At 48.6% G+C, this 22286-nt stretch overlaps 10 protein-coding genes and 1 non-coding gene across 11 annotated transcripts; 4 read left to right on the plus strand and 7 right to left on the minus strand.

Moving 5' to 3' along the window:
- Positions 1-227: 227 nt before the first annotated feature.
- LTR64_003412 (uncharacterized protein) lies at positions 228-1312 on the plus strand (the record flags this gene model as incomplete). The annotated part of the gene is made up of 2 exons (XM_064897769.1): positions 228-1143; positions 1251-1312. The coding sequence occupies 2 exons, from the start codon at positions 228-230 to the stop codon at positions 1310-1312; spliced, it is 978 nt and encodes a 325-aa protein (XP_064756719.1).
- A 192-nt stretch (positions 1313-1504) lies between these two features.
- Positions 1505-2683, minus strand: LTR64_003413 (uncharacterized protein; the record flags this gene model as incomplete). Its single annotated transcript, XM_064897770.1, has 1 exon — positions 1505-2683. One exon carries the CDS (start codon positions 2681-2683, stop codon positions 1505-1507), a length of 1179 nt encoding a protein of 392 aa, XP_064756720.1.
- A 274-nt stretch (positions 2684-2957) lies between these two features.
- On the plus strand, positions 2958-3658 carry LTR64_003414 (uncharacterized protein; the record flags this gene model as incomplete). The annotated part of the gene is made up of 2 exons (XM_064897771.1): positions 2958-3587; positions 3647-3658. 2 exons carry the CDS (start codon positions 2958-2960, stop codon positions 3656-3658), a joined length of 642 nt encoding a protein of 213 aa, XP_064756721.1.
- A 22-nt stretch (positions 3659-3680) lies between these two features.
- LTR64_003415 (uncharacterized protein) lies at positions 3681-5076 on the minus strand (the record flags this gene model as incomplete). The annotated part of the gene is made up of 2 exons (XM_064897772.1): positions 3681-4801; positions 5013-5076. The coding sequence occupies 2 exons, from the start codon at positions 5074-5076 to the stop codon at positions 3681-3683; spliced, it is 1185 nt and encodes a 394-aa protein (XP_064756722.1).
- Positions 5077-7752: 2676 nt separating this feature from the next.
- On the minus strand, positions 7753-8187 carry LTR64_003416 (uncharacterized protein; the record flags this gene model as incomplete). The annotated part of the gene is made up of 1 exon (XM_064897773.1): positions 7753-8187. One exon carries the CDS (start codon positions 8185-8187, stop codon positions 7753-7755), a length of 435 nt encoding a protein of 144 aa, XP_064756723.1.
- A 208-nt stretch (positions 8188-8395) lies between these two features.
- Positions 8396-10087, minus strand: LTR64_003417 (uncharacterized protein; the record flags this gene model as incomplete). The annotated part of the gene is made up of 4 exons (XM_064897774.1): positions 8396-8709; positions 8786-8907; positions 8955-9114; positions 9166-10087. 4 exons carry the CDS (start codon positions 10085-10087, stop codon positions 8396-8398), a joined length of 1518 nt encoding a protein of 505 aa, XP_064756724.1.
- Positions 10088-12250: 2163 nt separating this feature from the next.
- mtg1 (Mitochondrial GTPase 1) lies at positions 12251-13314 on the plus strand (the record flags this gene model as incomplete). The annotated part of the gene is made up of 2 exons (XM_064897775.1): positions 12251-12511; positions 12559-13314. 2 exons carry the CDS (start codon positions 12251-12253, stop codon positions 13312-13314), a joined length of 1017 nt encoding a protein of 338 aa, XP_064756725.1.
- Positions 13315-13638: 324 nt separating this feature from the next.
- On the minus strand, positions 13639-13725 carry LTR64_003419. The gene has a single exon. It is a non-coding gene; the product is annotated as a tRNA-Lys (tRNA).
- A 1641-nt stretch (positions 13726-15366) lies between these two features.
- LTR64_003420 (uncharacterized protein) lies at positions 15367-16218 on the minus strand (the record flags this gene model as incomplete). The annotated part of the gene is made up of 1 exon (XM_064897776.1): positions 15367-16218. The coding sequence occupies one exon, from the start codon at positions 16216-16218 to the stop codon at positions 15367-15369; it is 852 nt and encodes a 283-aa protein (XP_064756726.1).
- A 2174-nt stretch (positions 16219-18392) lies between these two features.
- On the minus strand, positions 18393-19518 carry LTR64_003421 (uncharacterized protein; the record flags this gene model as incomplete). The annotated part of the gene is made up of 2 exons (XM_064897777.1): positions 18393-19415; positions 19465-19518. 2 exons carry the CDS (start codon positions 19516-19518, stop codon positions 18393-18395), a joined length of 1077 nt encoding a protein of 358 aa, XP_064756727.1.
- Positions 19519-19826: 308 nt separating this feature from the next.
- LTR64_003422 (uncharacterized protein) lies at positions 19827-21014 on the plus strand (the record flags this gene model as incomplete). Its single annotated transcript, XM_064897778.1, has 1 exon — positions 19827-21014. The coding sequence occupies one exon, from the start codon at positions 19827-19829 to the stop codon at positions 21012-21014; it is 1188 nt and encodes a 395-aa protein (XP_064756728.1).
- Positions 21015-22286: the final 1272 nt, after the last annotated feature.

Genomic DNA, 22286 nt, shown 5'->3' on the forward strand with positions numbered 1-22286 from the left:
CCGATCAGAACTCGAGACCTCTGTGTGCAGATTCATGTGCCGAATTTGCTCGCAGTGAGGAGACAATTATATCAAGCACTCAGTTATGCTCTCCTCGTAGCGCCAACTTTGCCGACCAGCTCAGGGCTGACTTCACTAACTGTGCTCTCCCCGCTGATTCCTTAGCAGGTCAGTGTATTGAAGGTGTTCAGAATGAACCCGATGAATGTGGATTCGGCGGCAACCTCATGGGCCTCTGTAACTACTGTCGCGCTAGTACCGAGAACGCTACGGACTCATGTTGCTTCACGTCCAATACCGAACAGCGATGCGAAGGTGTCACATTACCAGTCTTTTCATCTATCGCCGATGTATTTTCCTCGACCCGATCCAGCCCTACCGCATCTCCCACCAGTACCGGAGGGGCTGTTGCACCAGGCTCTGGTGGTAGTGGCCTAAGCGGCGGCGCGATCGCAGGTATCGTCATCGGGTCAATCCTAGGTTTCCTCTTGCTGCTGGGGCTGCTTGTCCTTGCAATCTGGTTCTGGCGAAAGAAGAGAAGGGAAAGATCTTCTGCTACTTTCCTCAACCAACCATCACCCCAGCGCAAGGGAGCATCCGCTGCTGGTTCTTATCACCCCCCTCCTTCGTCTTCAGGTCAAGGCTACGAAGTTTTGCCTGGTGGTCGTGTTGCACGCATGGCTGCACTTTCGGGGGACGACAGCAACGGAAGAGAATATGATCCATATGGTGATAGCCCTGGGTCTAACGAAAAGGTTGCTGGTGTTGTAGGCGGCATAAAGAATGACGGGTCACCCGGTAGTGCTACAAACAACGACAGCAGTAATGAGTACTCCTCACCTGAAGGTCTTGCCAGCGGTCAATCAGAGCAATTACCATTCTTCAAAGACTATTACTCGAACGACGATATCCACCCTGGAGATAAAGTGTCTGTGCTTTGGGCATATCAGCCTCGCGCGGGCGATGAATTCGAACTCGAGAGAGGTGACATGCTCAAAGTGGTTGGCATCTGGGACGATGGTTGGGCAACAGGTGTGCGCATCAACGAAAGAGCTGAAGACTATGATGGAAAACACAAGATCCAAAGAGATAGTGGCGTGTCGAATGGCACACAAGCGAGAGAGGACTCACCACCACCACCAGGTGAGATAAAAGCCTTTCCGCTGGTCTGCGTATGCCTGCCAGAAGCGTGGCGTAAGACTGTCGAAGGAGACTCTTCTACTGAAGGGTCAGCACCACCCACAATCTAGACCAGTTCAGGCAGGGTCTATGGTTGTACGACGACAAACGCGAAAACACAAAAGGCAAATAATATTTCTCGACATATTTCAGAACAGGATACCCATTGCTGCAGTGTTATATAGTACTTATCTCTTTAGAAAGCAAATCATCAATTTTACCTCGGATCTTCAGGAGAGAATATTCACAAGCAATTTATTTCTTATATATTTACATGGTCTGTATATCTATTCAATCTCGCTAATATCTCAGTCACAGATCATTATCATGATGCCAGCAGATTCGTACCAGAACATACAGTCTGCCGTTCTCGCTCGAAGCGCTCGAAGATGGAAGGTTCAGTGATTTCTTCCTTCTTTCTTTGCGTTAATTCTTTACCGTCGAATAATATGTATGCAGCCTCTTTCGCTTGACCTGCATCTATGATTTCGCCTGCTTGGTTACGTTCGATGCGTGTCTTCGCTTGACCTGTTAGAGTTCTCTGAAGATCACCTATGGGTGTCATGAGACCTCTGCCTTGAGCGAAAAGCAGGATGTCGGGATGTGAAGAGGCTGCGAGACCACGGCGGGCTGGTGGGCGTAGTTTCGTCCAAGAGCTCTTTACCTGTGATGGGTCCGCGTACGAAGAGATCAAGACGTTGTCAAGTCGTGTCGTATCGAGTAGCATGCCTGGACTGCGCAGATACATGACTCGATCGTAGGGCCATGGGTTGCGTGCGAGTTCGGAGAGGAGTTGAGACTCGACGTCGATCCCTGTCCAGACCTTTGAGATTGGGACGGGATGGAGGAGGACGGAGTACTTGTGCTCTGATTGGAGAAGGAGACGGAGTGCGTCAGTGTATATTGGATTGGATGTTGTCTCCCAGTCTGATGGGTAGAGGAAGACGATGCTGAGTTGTGATTGTGGGATGTGTGATGTTTGTCGGCTCCAGCTTGTAAAGAGGATGGCGGAGCAGAGGTCTGCTGGGTTGGGTAATGTAAAGACGTAGGCGTAGCGGCCGTCGAGTGCGTCTATCGTAGGAGGGCGTTGAGTTGCTTTGGCGGGCTCTGCTTGGGAGGCAGATCCTTCAACGTTGCTGTCAACATAGGTGTGCCATAGTTCTTGCGGTGACGGTTCTGCTTGGTCGCCTCCGACAAGGGTCGTCTCGCCTAGAACTACCTGTATGGAGTTTCCAGGCCGTTCAAAGTTGTTGAAGTTCTGGTTGGAGGTATCATTGTCGTCTGTGGTTACGTCCACCACACCACCATCGATGTTTTGAAGTTGAGCTGATAAGGTCGGTGCTATCCTCACTCTGACTTCCAATGGCGCCGCTAGTGCTTCCTGTAACGACCTCACTGTCTTCTGTTGGAGCACGTAACCAGAGAGGAAGAGGAGGAATGTGAAGAGACAGATAACGATTCCTGATATTGCTGCTGAGATTGTCGAAGCAGTGAGGAGTACCATTACTGATCTATTTGAGAAACTAGAATGTCTTCTTTTGAGCTGAAATCGTTCTTTCCCTGTATGATGACTGCAATCTGTACTTGGTCGTTCTTGCCATTTTCACTGTTTACTTCGCGTTGTTAGGGACGACTAAGAATGACGTAGAAATACGGCAGACTGCATAAACCACATTTGCACAGCGGACCAGAGATTCTTGTCACCTTGTCCAAACACGCAATCGTTCCTCAGAAAAAGGTTCCTGTGCTTGTACATTGGCAGTCTTGCCCAGAGCAGTATGAGCCATCGCGCAGATGCCTCAAATTCCCTCGATGATAGAGGGTACTCGGGACCACTCATTCGTGGCCAGAACCCAGCGACGCTGATAGAGGAAGCAACGCGAAATCGCATAACCAATAGTCTATATTGGAAAGAGTCATGCTTCGGTCTCAATGCTGCAACATTGCTCGACCGTGCAGTCGAGCTGACCTATTTCGGAGGCACTTATGGCGTGGCCATGAAACCAACACCATTTCTTTGCCTTGCGTTCAAACTGCTTACTCTTGTACCTGACCAGGAAATCATCCTTGAGTACCTCAACAACGCAGGCGACGAGTTCAAATATGTTCGTGCTCTGGCCGCTTTCTATGTGCGGTTGACCTTCGACCCCGACGAGATTTACAAGACCCTCGAGCCTCTACTGCTTGACTCGCGAAAATTACGCAGGAGAAGGAAAGAAGAGTATACGTTGACGTATATGGACGAGTTTGTGGACGAGCTTTTGACCAAGGAGAGAGCCTGCGGTACCAGTCTATGGAAGTTGAGCGCAAGATCAGTTCTGGAAGACTTGGATAGACTTGAGCCAAGAGAAAGCCCTTTGCAGGCTGAGCTGGACGCTATGGACGATGCCGACCAGGAAATGCAGGATGTCGATGGCCGAGATGGCAGTGCCAGTGAAAATGGTCGGAGCCCTAGTGTCAGATCTAGGTCAGATTCTGATGAAGGATGAAATTCTGGCAGATCAGGTCTTCTCAACCATTTCAAAGTCATCATCAACTTTGCTCACATCGCCAGAGATAATCGACATTGGCTGCGTGCCTTCCGCATTAGCCGATTGAGTCGTGATGATATCCAGGAGGCCTTCGTCCTCATGATCTCGGGACCATGTAGGATGCTGGATCGCCGCTCGCCTAGCATCGCTCTCTCTTAAGGCTTTCATTGCAGGATGCTCATTTGCCTCGACCTCTGTCTCTTCTACGTCCTCAGAGACTGAGTTGACGTCCCTGTGCTTGGCTGGCTGCGCAGGTACGGCAATCTCTTCGCTGGCCTCTGCAACTGTGAAATCGCCAGATTCAATTTGTGACGGTGTTCCATCTACATCCTCGGATTCAGTTGACTCCACAGGTTCAGCAGCATCTGCCGAAGCAGAGAGCGGAGGCACACCGCAACTTGTCACAACGGCTCTCTGGTCCCGCCACAACAACTCGCTACCATTGTATGCTTCTTTCACTGCCAGCTGATCCTTCCAGCCTGCATCGTGGAAAGCAGCGTCAAGAAGCTGAATCATACTTGGCCCACCAATATCAGTGTTCACAACATTGATCAGACAGACTCCAAAATGAGCGCTGTCAGCTTCTGCACTTAGGCGGACATATACCCGTACCGGCTTGATGCCTCTCGTCCTTGTCGTGTTTAGGATCTTGTCTTTAAGATCTCTGATCTCAGGCATGGTGAGCTCGGTACTCTCAGCCAGTTCTACCAGCAGAACAGGCTCGTTACTGTTGAGCGACAGACCGCGGCTCGCTAGCGTTCCACGATCAAGCAGCTTCTCATCAATCAAATTACCTGTCCGCTCGACGTCGTTCAGAAAGTCCTTAATGTAGATATTTTCCGCCTCTACTGTGTTTCTTGAGACCAGGCTGGAGACTGTCTCCACTGCCTTGTCGTCGTAGCCCACATTTCTGAGTACTTCGACCATCTTACTAAGGAGGAAACCCGATGCCATAGATGCTTGCGCATCGAGCGTTTTGCCTGATGTATTGGTGTCTTGAGCATCAAAATTGGTGGTGGAATGAACGAAGCTGCTCGATGTCGGCGCCATAGTTGCGGCTGCCATGGTTTTGAAGCTTTTCAAACGATTCTCTTGTTGATTAGTGAACAGTTAGTCAGATTTTTGTTCAGAAAGCAAGGTAGTAATCAAGATTGAATGTTTGGAAATGTTGAGCACGACTATACATTTGATCGCACATGTCGAATCTGTTCCCGTAAAACTGCAACTACGTAACCGCTGTTATATCTAGCCAATCAATTCAGTCCATGTATCGTATCTGCGTCGAGCTTTTGATACGCGTACTTGTGTCCTTCAACGCGTATTTGATCAACATGATCACAGTGAGCTTGTCTGACCTCTGCGTCATGGCCACATCAATATGGGCTCTCAGGTACTTATACTTTTCTGTGACCACATCTGCTTTTGCTGTCACAGGAGCACTCTCACGTTGGTTCAACGACCCAACCTAAAGCTAAGTGAAAGCGGAGACGACGGCACTGTTGAATCAGTTAGTCCTTTTTATCGTATAGAACTTGCTATACTTACGGCTCGAATCAGCCTGTGTACAGCGTCAACATCAACTCGTGCTCAGCCTAAAACTCAGATATCGCTCAGCTCATCCCAGCTACTCAACGCTCTTGCAGTTGGAGCAAGCTGTTAGCCCGCAAATTTTGCACTGGATTAGTCTGCCTGGAGATGTACAGCAACGACGGTTGGATTTGTTCTTAACCAGGCCACATGCTTTAGAAGGATGTCGACAGTCCAAGGGATGTCGATCGTAGCCTGACAGTGGCTCGGCAACTCTTTTCTGCGTAGGATACATCTGCCTGTACGCGGTTGTGAGCTGATGCCGTACACCGAGTCATTGAGACTTACATCTGGTCTTCCTATTTCTTGACGAAGTCTGTGTCCCCATCAGCTAAAGGTGTGGCATTGTTCAAGTTGGCTTGTTCTCTCCTCGATTGGTGTGTGGCTTCCAGGCGACGATAAAGTTTTGACAGAGTTGCTTCGTCTAGGAAAAACGCACACTCCTCTACAGGCAGTGTCTTTAAACAGCAATTTGGCAGGTGGGAGAGGCTAAAGTCGGAAGGCCTGACCGAGAGAGATCGTCGGAACCAGGTAAGTATATCCTTCTGGCAGAACATGTGAGATGCATTATCGACACACTGGACAACTTCATTCTCCGGAACGTCTTGCTTGCATAAACGACAGAAGACCAGTTGTACAAACGATAAGGGTAGGAAAAAGATGTTACTGTTGAGTCATCAAAACGTTAACAATGACCACTACCCCACCATACAACTTACCTCGACGGGGCATCGACGACTCTTCTGTCTTTCATTGCGTCTGTTTGCAGTTGGCGCCCTGCTGCCACAATCGAATGCATCGTATATCCACGCCAGGTGCTGGGTGCAGCAGCTGCAGCAGTACCGGGACCCAAGCAGGTCTATATACCTGTATATAAAACCCCCCTTCCTTTCGAAACGCCCGCCGAAACCTTTTTGTTGCCCCACTGACTCCTGCGAGCAGTGATCACGACAGAACGTCTGGAGTATCAGCACAGAATGAGGGGTCGATCACGACGAAAGGACGTGTTTATATCGGCTGGCTGCATCGGTGAGCCATTGAAACATTTAGATTGTTTTGGGCAGCTGCAAGGTGACAAACTGGCAGACGAGGGACGTTGAAGTGATGCAGAGATGAGGTGGGTTTAGCAGGTGCGACCCTACCGAAAGCGATACTGAAGATTGAGCACAGCAGGCGGGTGCGTCATCAGCACCTGCCTAAGTGCGATCTAGTGTATAGATTTCAGAGTGTTTGTTATCGAGACGCGAAATTGCCTGGTCAAGTAATTGGCCAGCAGGACGAGCCGGTTGGGACAATTGTGAGAAAGCAGGAAGAACGGAGAGTTACAGGTTTAGGCATTCAATCTATCTCTAACCTATCAGCCTGTACTGACGGGAAACCTGCTACGTTTCACTGAAGGAGTCCTCCGCACATCAGGAACCAAAGACATCAAGGCTGACCGTTGTTGTGTCTCCATGGCCTCCTGAGGCTGTATTCCGATTTAGTCTAATGTAGTTGCAGTTCCTGATCTCCTACGCATCGCGTGCTTCGAGAAATACTCCATACATGCTCTGCCTTCATCGTAATCTGTTGTTTCGACATCTTCTGCACAACTCTAATGCACAGTTGACACATCGGTACAAGAAGTATGGCAGGTGGTTCAGACATTCGTCGCACTGTCCTCCTCGTCGACTTCGCTAGTCTGTGTGATCACAGTTGTGTCTTTCAATCAGATTTTGCCTGACCTCATCCAGGTCGTCCTGATCGCCAAGTCCTTCTCTTGCTGCCACATGAACCACTCGTTCTTCAAGTCTCTCTTCGTCCCATTGCTCGCATTGGCACGTCTTCCAAGGTTGTGCACCACAAACATAGCAGAATTCGTTGCCGCAAACGCAAGTGATGTGGTAGCATCCAATACGAAGCTCAATCATGCGCTTGCATCGACCACATTGTCGCCAACCTTCCTCATGGGCAAGATCGAGCGTAGCCTGTAAATTTGGGTCATCTGGGCACTCACCGCAGTGTGCTTGTTTTTTGCAGAAAACACACGTCAAGGTTTGACATTTCTGGCAATGAGCTTTGTCCTCGCTGATGTGTGTTGGTCGAATGAAAGAACCACAGTTCGTAGCTGCGCAATATGTCTTGTCAGTGGTAGCAAATTCTATCTCTTTCTCCTCGAATCGTTCAGTGAGCTGTCGGGTCATGTAAAAGGCGATGTCCTCGGCCTTGGGATCGATCGGCTGTCGGCAGCAACGTGGTGGAAGAGACTTTCGTCAGTGAAGGATAGGGTGAAATGTTCGTGGAGACATGGCTTGCAGTATTCATGTCCGCAGGGAACAGTCAACACTTCGAAGTACGACTTTTTACCACCACAAGCCACGCACTCTGACCTCAAGACGCGGTCGAACTCAGGTTCAGGTTCCGTACCAAATGTCGTATTGGCCGGGTGAAGAGTCTTGCCAGCCTTTTCGGACACTTACAGACCTGCCAATTTTGAGAGTGCAGGAGTAGTAGTTGTTTGGATGACTTCATCGTATGTGGGTAGGTGATCATTCGTAGTTGGTTGGAGTGGAACATCGTCAGGATCTGCCAGTTCAACGGCGAGTTTGTGATCGTCTAAGGCCTGCTTCTCTTCGTCGACCAGCTTCGCGATTGCTGACATGTCATCGATCTTTGCATTGGTAATGCTTTGGGCCAATCTGGCGTCTTTCACGAGCCGTCGTTGGGCTTCGATCTCATCGAGTTGAAACTCGATGGCGGTAAGAGTATCACCATAACTTTCACCACCGTAAGTAATGTAAGCTCTCTCTTCTGCTATGTCTGAGCGATACAAGGCCAGTACAACCTCAAGCATATCATCGTCAAGATCTGGCAGCGCATCCATGCCGTTGATCAGTGTATAGAAACCCATGCTGAAGGTTGAACAAACCGGAAGAAATCATGCGTGCGCGAACAGTCGAAGTAACTAAATACGCAGGTATCTACCGACCTTATCCAAAACTCTCGCCTGAAAGTGAAAGTGAAAGTGCCTGTGTCTACTCTCCACCGATAGGGATTGATACTGACCTTGCCTAACCACTCCTAGGGAACTCCACATGGATACCCGCATGTTTGCCGAACTAGAAACCCTGCTGTATATGCCACTTTTCCTCCCAGCCAGGATAAAAAGGGTGCTCATCGAGTGTTCGCACTTCCCAGTTGTCTTCTATCAGACCTTTTTGCTTCTGCTCTCGCTCGTATTCTTCCAGAGCTGGCAAAGTGACGTGCTCGACGTGCCAGGTGTTCTTGTACTTCATAAGGTTCTCTTTGCCTTCATGGCAAACCTTGAGGATTATGCTAGGGATGTAGGGTTCGTCTCGAAACTCGGTCACAGGTGTAAACAACGCTTTGAAGTTGAAGACGACTGCACCACTAAGAGGAAGTCTCCTAAGAGCTATCGGAAGTTAGACTCAGAGCGACGCAAAGTGAAGCTGGAATCGTGGAATTTGCAGGGTTTGCCGAGTACTTACTCTGGTGGTCAGTTCTAAGATGAACTCGCTCGAGAGAAACGTCAGGGCATTGGAAGTCCCTGTATTTTTCATGTGGATCTCCTGGTGGCATGTATAGCGGTTCATCGACCTCCAAGCCCCAGCTGCAGTGCTTAGTCAGACATTAATTCATGATCAAGACGTGACTTACGATGTCCTTTGGATTGGCTTGTTCGTTGGTTTCTTCGTAAAATACCGGTCCATGGAGAATTGCATTCTCTCTTTGTAGTCAGGTATAGGAGCGTGAATCTCGTGTAACTGCTTGTTAATCTTGGTGCCAACATTCCATCCGATGGCACTGCAAATTATGCCTGATAAGTGTTAAACACAATGCGTAATACCTTCACTTGGTTCTGTCTTACCAGCTCGGAAAACATAGTACCCATCACTTGGTCTTCTCAACATAATGGCAAAGTCTTCGGGTACATTATCCAACAATACCAGGAGAGGATGCTTTTCCTGGACGACTTGTGTAGTGCTCAATATTTTGTTCTCAAATACAGTCTTTCGTGGATCGGATGTGGATGGACACAGACTGAAGTACTGAGGATATCTGGCGCACAAGAATTGCAATGACATCTCCATCAACTCTTTACATGCCAATTCAGAACCTGGCAATGATTGCAGAACAGATTCACCGTGTTCAGCATACAGTGCTCTTCGCTGGACAATTCTCGACCTGTACGTCTTCTCCAGTTCTAACCAATAGTCTGTATCCATCTTCGCTAGAGACATGGTCTGATGATATGCCCATCTGAAAGGTCGATACGGTCTAGGCATTGCTTTGTCGATATCGAACTTGTGATGTGGTTGCGGCAAAGGCACGCCTGAAAGCGTTGCATGGTCCGGGAAGTCGCCTAAAGCTCGAATCTCTTTGACCGAAAATCCAGAATAGACGTACTTCGACTCGTCTGCTTTTCGGAAGTCTTCTTCCCAGCCCAACAATGATTTCTCAAAAAGAACCTCGTCAAACTCGAGGTTGCCGAGCGCTTGTCGTTGTGAACCTGGCATAGAAAATGCGAGTTCCGCAAGTGCTTCTCGCTGTAAAGGAGGAAAGACTTTTGCATATTCATTCGCTTTGGGCACGGAGTTGCTAGGAACTTTCTTGTCAGGAGAAAGCGATCGTGGTGGGGTCCGCGCCGAGGAAGGTCGTCGCCGTTGGAAGCGTAACCTCCTAATGACTACATCTCGCTGCCTCTGACTAAGACTGAAGAAAGATATCGCGCACAAGCAAAGCGCTATGACGCCATATAGGACATCGCGATTTTTGGAATAGGACCACATGATCCACTGAGTATCGGTGCGTATTAGTTTGAGAGAAGACGAATGGGACTTCTGTGTGGTGCTCCTTGTTGCGTTGAGGTCGATCAACCGCTCAATTCGTTCTAAGGTCAAGCCATGCTCACACCCTCATGTGGTCGTTAAAGATAGGTTTTCAGCTTGTCTTGGGTTTCAGAAATAGGGGATGAAGCTCAGAATTCGGGTTGAGAAACACTGTTCATGTGCTATGTCAATTGAGTAGTGCTTGGACTCGAGGAGAAACATTGACTCTGCCACGCAAGCATAGGCCTCTATCGAGCACATATACTGACACGCCACCTTTCTGTGGGGAGATTGAGGACTCGATCAATGTTCAAGGCCGAATACGATTTGAGCGGCAACTGGGAGCTAGTTACAGCTTGGAATCGACCCCACAAACCCTTGTAGAAGTACATGATTCGGAATAGAGCTGCCAGATGAAGATGGTAGTAGCTGCGTGCGAGCTTCTGAAAGCACGAATCCGAAGGGAAGGCGAATTAGAGCCAGGCCTAGCTTTGCATTATGCAGATGCGCATAGAGTCAGATAGCCAAGAGCTTGGGTGTGAATGGTGGTGATAAACCATGCAGCTCGAACATCATCCCGCACTGGCAGTGGTTGAGGTTCAGACTGATCGGCTAGCTGCTTGGAATGCTTGCCTCAACTAGGCATAGTCCGAAGAGATCGAGAGATAGGCGTTTGATTGGTTACGATCCCTTGTATGCTTTACGTGCTTTGTTACAGTAAAGGAAGAGAGCAAATAAAGATACCCAGATAGTAGCTGCTTCGGGCAAAATTGTCCTTTAATCATGTAAAATATTGAAGATCGCTGAGTGTGTTCCTGGACAAGAGTCCTCGTCTCCGTTCATGTGCCATATCGTAGCAATAAGTGGCATATCACCAATTTTTGCTCAAATCACACATATCCAAGAGTCCCTATCGATGCTCTTGTGTAACGTGTCGTCTTGGTTGTGTCACACGTTCGGGAGTAAAGCAACAGCGCTCTGGAGAACATAGCGAGGTTCGAGCGCGGTTACGATATTCTTCGCTTCTTATGCATGTTTGTCCCGACCTCACAAGGCACCACAACACAATATCTGTGAGAGCAAATGAAACACCTTGAAAGCACTGTATACCAGAAGTCCTAGTTTGCACTTTCCGTATGCGCTAACCTTGGCCGCATTGCTTGAGTGTCCAAATTGAAAGTACTCAGGTTGCTTGGTGTGGTCTTTGGTGAGAAAGAGAGCGGCTCCATGTTGTAGACATCCAAGGTGACTGTTGATTATGGCAAGTCGCGTCCCCAGTCTTCCTCAATCTTACCATATTCCTACAGGAAGACAGATTTTGCGCTGGATCTGCAAACGTGTCTGAGAGGTAGACTCAAAATAGATACCTGAGCTCAACATACCCCTATCTGGTCAAATTTGGCGCAAAACTCACTTCAGTCCTCCTCACAAGAAGTAGCATAGCACGAAACAAAAGCAAAAACACATGGTGTTCACGAGAAACACAAAAGAAAGGATTGTGATACACAAGTGTGGCACGTCATGGTTGTTTGAACTTCCGAAGGTGATAACTCCAGAGCAGTAGGACAAGCGGGAGTCAAGATTGCAGGCCATGAGCTGGTTGCAAGTGTGCACATGGGGGAGTCCAGTGCACGCATATAAATTGAGCACATGGTTACGCAATGACAACGATGGTCGGATCCATATGTCTTTTTGTCAATTGTAGCACGATAGACGACGTGGAACGCAGCTTCTCCTCGGTAGGAGTGCAAGGGCAGTCTCTTTCGTAGTTCGCTGTGTAGCGAACAAACAAGTCGCAACGAGTAGCTGGCTGTTGGCGTGCTGTTGCGGGAGAGAGACTATCCACGATGGTAGCCATTGCTGTATCCTTGCGCGAGACACAAGGAATCCTGTCGTGGATGCATTATGCTTTGTTGTCGAATCTGGTATACAGGATGGAAGGTACGATGAGATTGGCGTCACGCGTTCGAGTTGCGGGAATGTTTGTTGCATTTGCTTGTGCCAAGCTTAGTTGGGGCTGCAAGAAGCCAGCGAGTCATGCTTGCTTCGTCAATAGCGATGTTTATGCCACCAAGGATGGGAGTCACGCTCGACAATGGCACGAATGTCGCTTAGAGTGCTCATATGGCGATCTTTGTGCCCCGACAAGCGTATGATCATTTGTCATCTATCCCACGATCCTATTTCTTAGGACATCATGCTGCTGGCCTGTCGAAGATGAAAGGCCTATTGGCTTCAATCGATCTTGTCGTGGAATGTCGAGACTATAGAACACCCCTTGTGTCGAGGAACCCTCTCTTCGAGCAGAATCTTGGCGAGCGACCTCGTCTGATTGTGTACACCAAGCAGGATCTGGGTAGTAAATTCAGTTCTGAAGATAAGAAGGTCTTTTCGACATATGAAAAGCTATGGCTGTATGCTAACGTGGATAGAGGGAGGAGATAATCCGAAAATGGGACGCACCCTCGACTTCCTTGTTCTCCGACGTTAAGTCCCGAAACGCTATTCGATCCATCCTCGATTTCACAAGATCGCACGCGCAGACCTCAAGCTCACTCTTTGGTACTCGCCTTATGGTTGTTGGAATGCCAAACGTCGGCAAATCTTCTCTCCTCAACGCACTTCGAAACGTTAGTCTGGGAAAGAAGAAGGTGGCTCAGACAGGAGACCAACCTGGGGTGACTCGAAAAGTTGGTACTAGTGTTAAGATTCTGGAGGGCGAGCATGGTAGAGAAGGTGCTTATCTGATCGATACTCCAGGTGTTTTCGTGCCGTATGTGCCGGACGCTGAGAGTATGCTGAAGCTAGCACTTTGTGGCAATGTCAAGGACACCGTTATACCTCCCACAACCATCGCCGATTATCTACTGTATCATCTGAACCTGCAAGACCCAAAACTTTACAATCATTACTGCGAGCCGACCAACGATATCTTTGTTGTTCTTGAGGCTCTGGCTCGCAAGCAAGGTCGTCTCAAAAAGGGAGGCCTTCCAGACTTCGAGTCGTCTGCTTTGCAATTTGTTCAGAGATGGAGAGGTGGCCAAATGGGCGCATTTGTCCTGGACAAGGTTACCGAAGAGGCGCTGGCTGAAAGAGGCAGAATGCTCGAAATGATGGGAGGCAGTATGAACCAGGCAAGGAAAACTGTCAAGCAGCTACGCAAAGACGCATACCTGGTGGACACTTAAGTATTAGAAGGACATAGTCGACTCCTCACTTTGGAAACTACGAAGTTGATTCGACGACAACCCCCACCACAGTCACCTCGTTGTCCTCTATCTGCTCAACTTTATCGATAACCAGCCACAATCAGCTGTGGTCTGCCTGAGAGGAACAGCAAAAAGGAAGTCACTGCCTGTTCGCGAACAAACGAGCAGTCGGTTCGGGAAAAATGATATGGTAGGGACACGAGGGAATCTAACCCACGATATGCAGATGTGTTCCTCTGATTGCAGAGGTGTACTACCAGCCCGATGCGGGAGCTTGATCAATCAGCGAATTGTCACAATGAGCATTCCCAGCGACTTACTCGAACCCGCGGCCTTAAGATCTGATCTCTGGTGATAAGAGTCTTACGCTCTACCGATTGAGCTAACCGCTATCAAATGTTAGCTCAGAAAATCGATGAGGTTTGAGAGAATACTTACGGCGAACGGTGTGTTTCTGAGGTGAATTTGAAGCACAATTCTCAGGTTTAGCATCAAGTGTGTGCACTATGTGGAGAGCAGAGGAATTTTTGATCCGCCCTCGAACTTCAGGCGATCAGGCAGACATCTCACCTACTTTTCGGTAAGGCTCGGTTCAGGTATCTGGTCTTGCACAAACAAAGATGTTCTTCCCCATAGTCTTCATGGGTCAGAGACCTGTCCTTTATGGCAGCTGAATCGTTTCAACCTCGTTTCTGACTGTTCTTATGTACCTGAAGCAGGTCTCATAGCATTGACAATGAACGGCACGAGCCTATAAGTGAGTAGGAGTACTATATAAGCAGTAGCGAAACTCAATGACATTCAGCATGAGCTCGCATTTCAACAATCTCAATCTTCTACTTGCAACAAGGCGTCTAATAACAGTACCTACGACCCTACATCGAAGTCGACTTTGTAGATACACAATCACACATCGACATGATCTCCCAAGCGATCCTCCTAAAGAGAATGCTACAAGGTGTCATCACATATCTGTCATTCCTACTACTCCTCCTAGCCTACATTATCCTGATACCATTTCCACTTCAAGGCCTATATACAGGCCTCCTGGTGTTCATAATCAGGTACACACCCTACACTCTATCGCTAATCATTCTCGTCCTTGTCTGTATACTCCGTGGTCAAGTGGCTCTGCACAGATTGCAAACAGCGAAGAACATGGAATCGATAATAGATTTGTGTGAGGCGACCATTGACATATACAACATTCAGCAAGGTTACATGCAAGACCAGCGACAATTTAGAGCAACATCTATCCATGATGCAATTGTGTTCCGTGGACATCTCGAGCGTGTGGAACAGGTGATTCGAAACTTACATATCACTCTGCCAAACCAGGTTGAGAGGCCGTTGCGTGATGAGATTCAGGGTGTGAAGGATAGACTTGATATGCTTGCTCACAGTCTGCAAGCACTGACTGAGACCATCGGATGCTGCTAGGAGCGCATGCGTCCAAGATCAGGAGGTAACGCCAAAGCTTTGAACTTCAATGAGACCTCAGTGCTGGAAGACAGACAAGGACCGTTGGTTCAGGGCATTGATTATCCATCGTTGCCGCCCATGTCAACTTCCACTCCTTCGACGATAGACAGAGATGATTCCACGGAGGACTGCGATGACGCTTCTGATCTCGAGTCGGAGTAGTGGGCCAGTCAAATTAACACCCATTTGCGAACACCAACTGGGGAAGCAAGTTGTCGCAGAAATAGCGTTGCCAAAGGAGGAGTGAAATACCTTGACTTTCAGCGGAGCAAGGATGATGCCGTGGTCACGAGCAATTGGCTGGATATCGATCAGGGTAGAGTGGTAGGGATGTCGCTATCGATATAGGAGCGAGCACTGCGCGGATGTATCGTAGTTCATCTCATTTCCTGCCAAAAGTCAGCCTCCATCTGTTAATAGTGAAGAGTTCTTGGAGGTCCTTCTTAACAAGTCCGTGTAGGCATCCCACAAGTGACGCATATAATCTATACAAGCTGAGGTCGGATCCGTTATCGCCTCACTCATCTTGGTAGTAATGAGCAATTGGAATCAAGCGGGTTCTTCGTCCTTGGCTTTGGCCCACTCGATCATCTCGAACTTGTCAATGATCGATGCTCTTCCATCCATCGCTCTCTTTGCTGCCGGTATCGAAGCGAAAACAACGACAGCTATTCCCATTACCACCTTTTTACCATCAATCTTGCGCTTCTTGTCTTTTAGGAGTATCACGTTTTCGACGTCGCTCATTAGATCGCCTATCGTGTTCTCGTCGTAGGCTTGTCCTTCGCCTTCTCGGATCCACCTTAATTTCAAAGAACGATCCATGCTGTCGTGCTCGTCTGGACTGCCATTTGACTCTTTAGGTGTTCCTACTTCTGGGACTGTGTCTTCTTTCGTATTCCTGGCTCTTTCTTGAGCAGCAACCTTCTCTGCCTCGAAGCGTTTCCGTTCTTTCATTTCTTCTATCTTACGCCTGTTCTCTTCCTGTATACGCCGTATCTTCATTTCACGCTCGCTGAACGTCCTCTTCTGTCCAGCAGCTGTGCTCGTTTCTGACAGACCATTTGTCTCCCGGCTTTCAAGATCCTCCCGCAGCTTTCGTCTACGGGCGTCAAGGGCGTCAACTTCAGCTTTGCGCCGAAATTTTGCTTCTCTGGTCTGATCGTATTTCACTTTCTCAGCAGGGTCGGAAAGAATACCAATGGCTATTTGAAGAATATGAAAGTTTTGCAAGTTTTCTGATGTCGGTGCGACCTTGTCCGGATGGTATAGTAGCGAGGTCTTCCTGCCAGCGCGCTTGATTTCTGAGGCCGTAGCCTGTGGCCCTGGCAAAGATAGAAATTCATACAAATCGATCTTGGAGATATCAACGTCGCCTGACGGCGGTGCTGAAGAAGTCATTGACTCGAATATATGAGTGTGCCTTGCCTTTCTGGCCGTAGTTATTGACTGCGACTGCGAAGACGGAAGAGAATTCCTAGTCATCAACGCCAGAGTAACGCATTGGCAGAAGAACGGCGGCCTTGATGCCTAAAACTTTGGTCGATCGTGACTATTTGGTATCACCCAGCTTCAATTCACAAGCTCCTTGGGAGCTGACTATAACCATGACTATGGTCACGTAATACCCTCAGCAGTAGGACTCATCTCGTGATGGGCTAACTACACTTGTGGAGTATCAATAAGCTTGACGAGATGAATGTGTGTGCCCGGAGGCAGTCACGAAGGAGTTCTTTTCGTTGTTAGAATAATGGCTAAGCCAAGGAGCTTACTCAGAAGCCTCTGTCTTTGCTTGCCAATACCGGTGTGATTGAATTCGTGGACTAACAGTGCCATAGAGCACTGCTGCAGGAGACTCGAAATTGATGTAGCGATCAAGGAAGGAGCAACTTGCTGAGCCAAGCCTAGCACTTGCCTGAGAACAAAGGGCTTTTTTTCTCAGCTTCGACAATGCTCCAATCTTGCTGGATAGTCGACGCTCGACATGATGTGACAACCGGTGTTGCGAATGGAAAGTGCTACTCTACAGGACCATGTGGCTCTAGCCCTTGTTGTGCTTAAATCGAAGCCTCAAGGCGTTGAAGTTGAAGGCGGGTCACCTTGGTCGGACAGCGATTGTTACTGATGAGAACTAGATTACATAATAGCCCTGAGACAATCTTTAAACAACACAACGGCTTCGTCTTCGTCGGAGACTTGCTTTATCAATGCTACGGTATTATGGCACAATTTGTTTGTGAACATCGATCGACGGAATCTCGACCTTCAAACTGAGATTCTTGTCTCAGTGCCCTCTGGAATTGCCGACGGAGAGGCAACCCTGACTCCAGCCGAAGCTAGGACATTGAAGAAACGCAAAGCGCTTACAGGTCCTATCAAAGCCACCAGCTCATCAAAGCGTAGAAAGCTCGAACCAGCCACAATATTTAATGTCGAGCTCGAGCAGGTGGCACAAATTGATCAGCGTAAAGGTCAGTCGTCTGTTTTTGCTGTACTGTTTCTCACTTGTGCCAGATCGTACACTTCTACTTAGGATTCTCTTTGCTCTGGGACGACGACCGTTAGGCGCTCCTCCGAAAGCCGATGGACTGACTGATCTCATACGTCTTGCCTCGAGATCGATCCTTGAAACCTTTCAAAACTGCAATGATAGAAGTCTACAGAAGGCTGGCACTATTTCAGAACCTTTGACATTGAAGGAAGCTTGTGTCGCAACGAAAAAGATCTGGTACCTAATCATGGCGAAGCTATCGTGGAGCCATGGTAGGAATGATGTTCACATCGAAATGACTGTAGTCGTGGCTCAGCTCTGTCCCATCGTTTGGTCATTGCTCCAGCGCTTGTCACGATATTGCCTGGAAGAAGCGAAAGCGAGCAACGATACTGACAGGAACCGTTCCCGGAGTCAAAAAGGCAACAAAGGACAGGCTATGCAGAGGAAGAAAGAGCTAGGGCAACGTGGTAAGGACAACCGCAACCTCGTGACTTCCGCGTTGGCGCACATTATGGCCGCGACAAACATCTTACACGATCCTTGGCCGAATATGTTCCAAGCTATTACGGCACTCTTCCTCCAGCGTATTGGGTCGCTGATGTCTTTGTGTCTGTTTGGTAATGCTGAAGACCCACGCTGCGATAGCCGTGTGCCTGCCTACTGGCCCACAGACGTACATCTTCCTGGGCCAGAGACTGCTGCGCTAGCAATGAAACTAGAAGCGCCGTACCTGGTCACTATCTTGCAGAGTCTAACACACCACAAATCAATCTGCGGGGGCTTGAAGAAGCCCTTCTCCGAAGATACTCTTGACCAGCTACAAAGTTCACTGCTGCGTGGCATCTTTAACGATATAGACGCCACCATATTCGAGATAGGAGACCACAACCACTCCCAGGGACCATCGGCCATTGAGCCATGGAGCCATGTACAAGCTCAAGGACAAGACGACAAAGACTGGTTATCAAGCCAGGTCTGGGAGCTTCTTGGCTGGGACATCTTGTTGAAGACGATTGCAGGCGATTGAAGACCCAGGTGAGCTTTAGGACCAATGACCGTGGATTGCATCTTGGTACCGCCATCAGTATGTTGCAGCAAGCCTCATCTCAAGATAATCTCCACTGTTCACAGCTGCGTACTTCTTAGCAGCCTCGTTCTCGAAGGTACCTGGTAACGCCTCGATCAGCGTGTCGAAATTCGGGTTGCAGAAATATGCGATGGAATATCGAGCCGAGAAATATGCGATGGAATATCGAGCCGAGAAGCAAGCATTGGGGTTGTCCGCATCTTCCATCTCACCGTCCTTCGGTGGAGGTTGAATCACGCGATGGTTTGTGCTTTTTATTGTTTCATTGCTCCATCGACTCAGCAGATCGCCAGCATTGATAACGATCGTGTCTGGAATTGGTGTTGCGCGAACCCACGTACCCCTAGGTGACTTGACTTCAAGTCCACCCACATTGTCCTGGAAAAGCAGAGTGATTGAACCATAATCAGAGTGCTCACCAGCACGGACCTGGTCAGGTTTGTCCAGAAAGACTGATTTTCGCACTGGCGGATAGTGAAGCAAGCGTAAGTTATTGTCACCACCGTCTGTGAATGTGTCGAAGAACTGCTCCTCCAAGCCCATGCCCACAGCTATCGCTCGCATGACGTTTACGTGAAGGTCCTTACATGTAAGGAAGAATTGCTTCATCAATTTTGTAAATGTGATTCCGTCCTCGTCGCCAAAGCGATCAGGCCACTGATTCGGCATTCCTTCAACGCCCTCTCTACCAATCTCCATTGACTCTTTTAGATCCGGATTTGACGCTCTCTGTTTCGCTACCTCCTCGGGATCATTTGAGTGCGTGACTTTTTCGCGGCCGGAAGTTACGTAGCCACGATTTGACCTCGGTGTCGTCCAGGCGAGCTCATCTTTCTCTGCCTGTGGACGTTCAAAGAACTTTGCGGAAGTCCGAAAAACTGTCTGAACTTGGTCTTTCGGTATGCCGTGGTTCTTCAGATATAGGAAGCCAGAATTCTTGAATGCTTCAACGACTTGATCAGCTACCTGCTGTCGTTGTTGTGGGTCACCTGTGCGAAAGGCTCCGAAATCAATGACCTGTACCTGTCAGGTGTGTTTTACGATGTTTCGTGAGATATCAACCTACGGGCATTCTGAGACCATCCTGCTCAACGCCGGTCATTGCAATTTGTGAAGTCATGCTGGTGATTAATTAAGAAGAAAGGCTCCTCGCATCTGATTTGAATAAGACTTTCACCACTCACAGGTGTGACACTCTGTCGCAGTGATAACCATGAACCCCCGCTCTCAGTCAACACAGACAGATGCGTGATTGTAACGTCGTACTCAATCTTGTGGTAAGTAATACAGAAGATAAAGGTGGGGTACACCTATAAATGATATAGGATAAGGACTTCGGAATTGACCGCGCAAGACGAAAACACTTTAACATGCATTTGAAGGAACCATTGGTGTCATTCAGCACTGCACGATCGACCCTCACGAGACATGGGAGTACATCACAAGCTCTCCGCTGAACAGCCTTCGACTTCGGAATTTCAACCAACGTCAACAATCGTAGATATACACACTCACACCTACCCACCATCATACATCGACCTTCTAGCATCCAGAGATACAGTACCATATATCCATCGACCATCAGATGGGTCTGACCCACGCCTCATCATCCTGTCGTCTGATGACGACCCTTCCAAACCTGTAGAGAAACGTGGCCGGCCCGTGGACGTATCATATTCCTCGTGGGACGAGAAGCTCAAGTTTATGAGGCAGCATAACATTTCAACATCAGTGGTCTCGCTAGCAAATCCATGGCTGGATTTCCTCCCGTCACATACAGCTCTAGGAACGGCACAACAGATCAATAACGAGCTTAACACAGCATGCGAGAGTCAGAATGCAAAGCAAGATTCGACGCAACGCTTGTATGCATTTGCATCCCTTCCACTCTCTGCCAAGCCAGATGAAATTGTCTCGGAGATTCAGCGTCTTAGCTCTCTCAAGTATATCAAAGGTATTATCTTAGGCACGTCGGGCCTTGGCTCCGGCCTTGATGATCCAGCCATGGATCCGTTATGGTCAGCTCTCGAAGAAACGTCGATCATGATCTTCCTGCATCCTCATTATGGCCTGCCCGATGCCGCGTTTGGCGGTCCGGATGTCATCGGACGCTCAGGACATGTTCTGCCTCTTGCTCTAGGATTTCCACTAGAGACCACAATAGCAGTGACCCGCATGTATCTCTCAGGCGTCTTCGACAATTTTCCCAAACTCATGATGCTGCTTGCACATAGTGGTGGTGCGCTTCCATTCCTCGCAGGTCGGATACAGAGCTGTGTCGAGCATGAACGCGAGTTCGTGGCGAACGGAGGCAGCAAGCAGGGACCGAAGAGGGATGTGTGGGATGTGCTGAGGACGAACATCTGGCTTGATGCTGTGATATACGGCAAAGCTGGGCTAAAAGGGGCGATTGAAGCTGCGGGACCGAATGGAATCGATAGGTTGATGTTCGGAACTGATCATCCTTTCTTTCCGCCGTTGAGGGAGGAAGTGGATGGTAAGTGGACGAGTGTGCAGAGCAATCTGGCCGCCATTGGTGGCATTGGTGTTAGTCAGGAATCTGTACAGAAGATTCTCAGTAGAAATGCTGCGAGAGTTTTGAACCTTGAGCTGTGAGTTATCGTGAGGTATCTAGTGGACATCAATCATATTCAACCGAAAATATAGAGATAATATCCATAGAAGTCCATTGGTTGCATCCTGTTGCATTCCTACCAGAAACTCCTACCATGGCACTCATTTTGCAATAGGTCTCGCCCATTCGCCAATACTCAGGTAATCTGCTATGCTACCGCCCCAATAAGTGTTAATAATATGTACTATGTAAAAGCCATCGAGGTGTAGGTGCAAAGTACACGTGTGGTGTGCTCCATAGGCTAATACTTTTCAGTCGACGCGTCGTGCTGCACGAGAAAGAGCGACCACTGGTCGAGCGAAATCCTCCTTCAATCCAAAACAAGTTGTTAATCAACATGCTCGTTGCCAATCGACAGCCACTAAGTGAATCTCTGCTACCGTTCGTATGAGAGACTGACAAACAACATGCTCGATTGACAACCACTCGCTCTTCGAGCGATGCGATTATGCTCTTGTGTGCTCCTGTATCCTCTTGTCGTGTTGAAGCGGCATCGTTAGGTGGTATCAACAATGTTTCATATTTGCAAGACCTTCCATTGATCCATATACCATGTGTGTCCGTGCAGCATTGTTCTCCTGAGACGTGGGTATGGATCAGATCGCCGAACTCCAACACAACAACATCAATGCACAAACATGACTACATTTAGATGAGCAGCATGTCCTTTGTCGTCGAAACACCGCCACACGTGCACTGCCAAACCGCTGCGCCATTCCAAGAAGAAGCACGAAATACTTCCAACTTGCAGGAAGGCTGTTTACTGCTGGCAATCCTGTTTTGAGGGGGATACTGAATACTAGGACAGATTGATACCAACGATGACCGCAAATCCAAGAAATCAACGAATCGCCATCGGACTCGTCGTTGGCATTGCATCCGGACTACTGATAGCGCTCGCTGCATGCTGTGCTGTCATTTGTGTCCGCAAACGATCGAGACAAAACCAAGATTCATTCGTCGAAGCTAGACATGAGCTGACGCGAAGAAAAGACGTGCTGGGGGACCTCGAGAAGCAGCACGACGACTTTTACCGGAATGAACATGGAGGATCGAGAATCACTACACAATTGCCTAACAGGTCTCAGGCAGAATTCGCACCTTCTGAGCTATCGGTAAATGAAAACGAAGACCTACAATTTTCGAGGACACCCTCGAGGAGGTGGAAGGTAAAAAGAGGTCGATTACTGTCTATGCCGTCAAGATAGCTGGAAAGTCATAGTGGTCTGCAGGTCCACGCTCATCGAAATACA

Source organism: Lithohypha guttulata (genome assembly GCF_036872675.1).
Source record: "Lithohypha guttulata strain CCFEE 5908 chromosome Unknown scaffold_2, whole genome shotgun sequence".
NCBI lineage: Eukaryota > Fungi > Ascomycota > Eurotiomycetes > Chaetothyriales > Trichomeriaceae > Lithohypha > Lithohypha guttulata.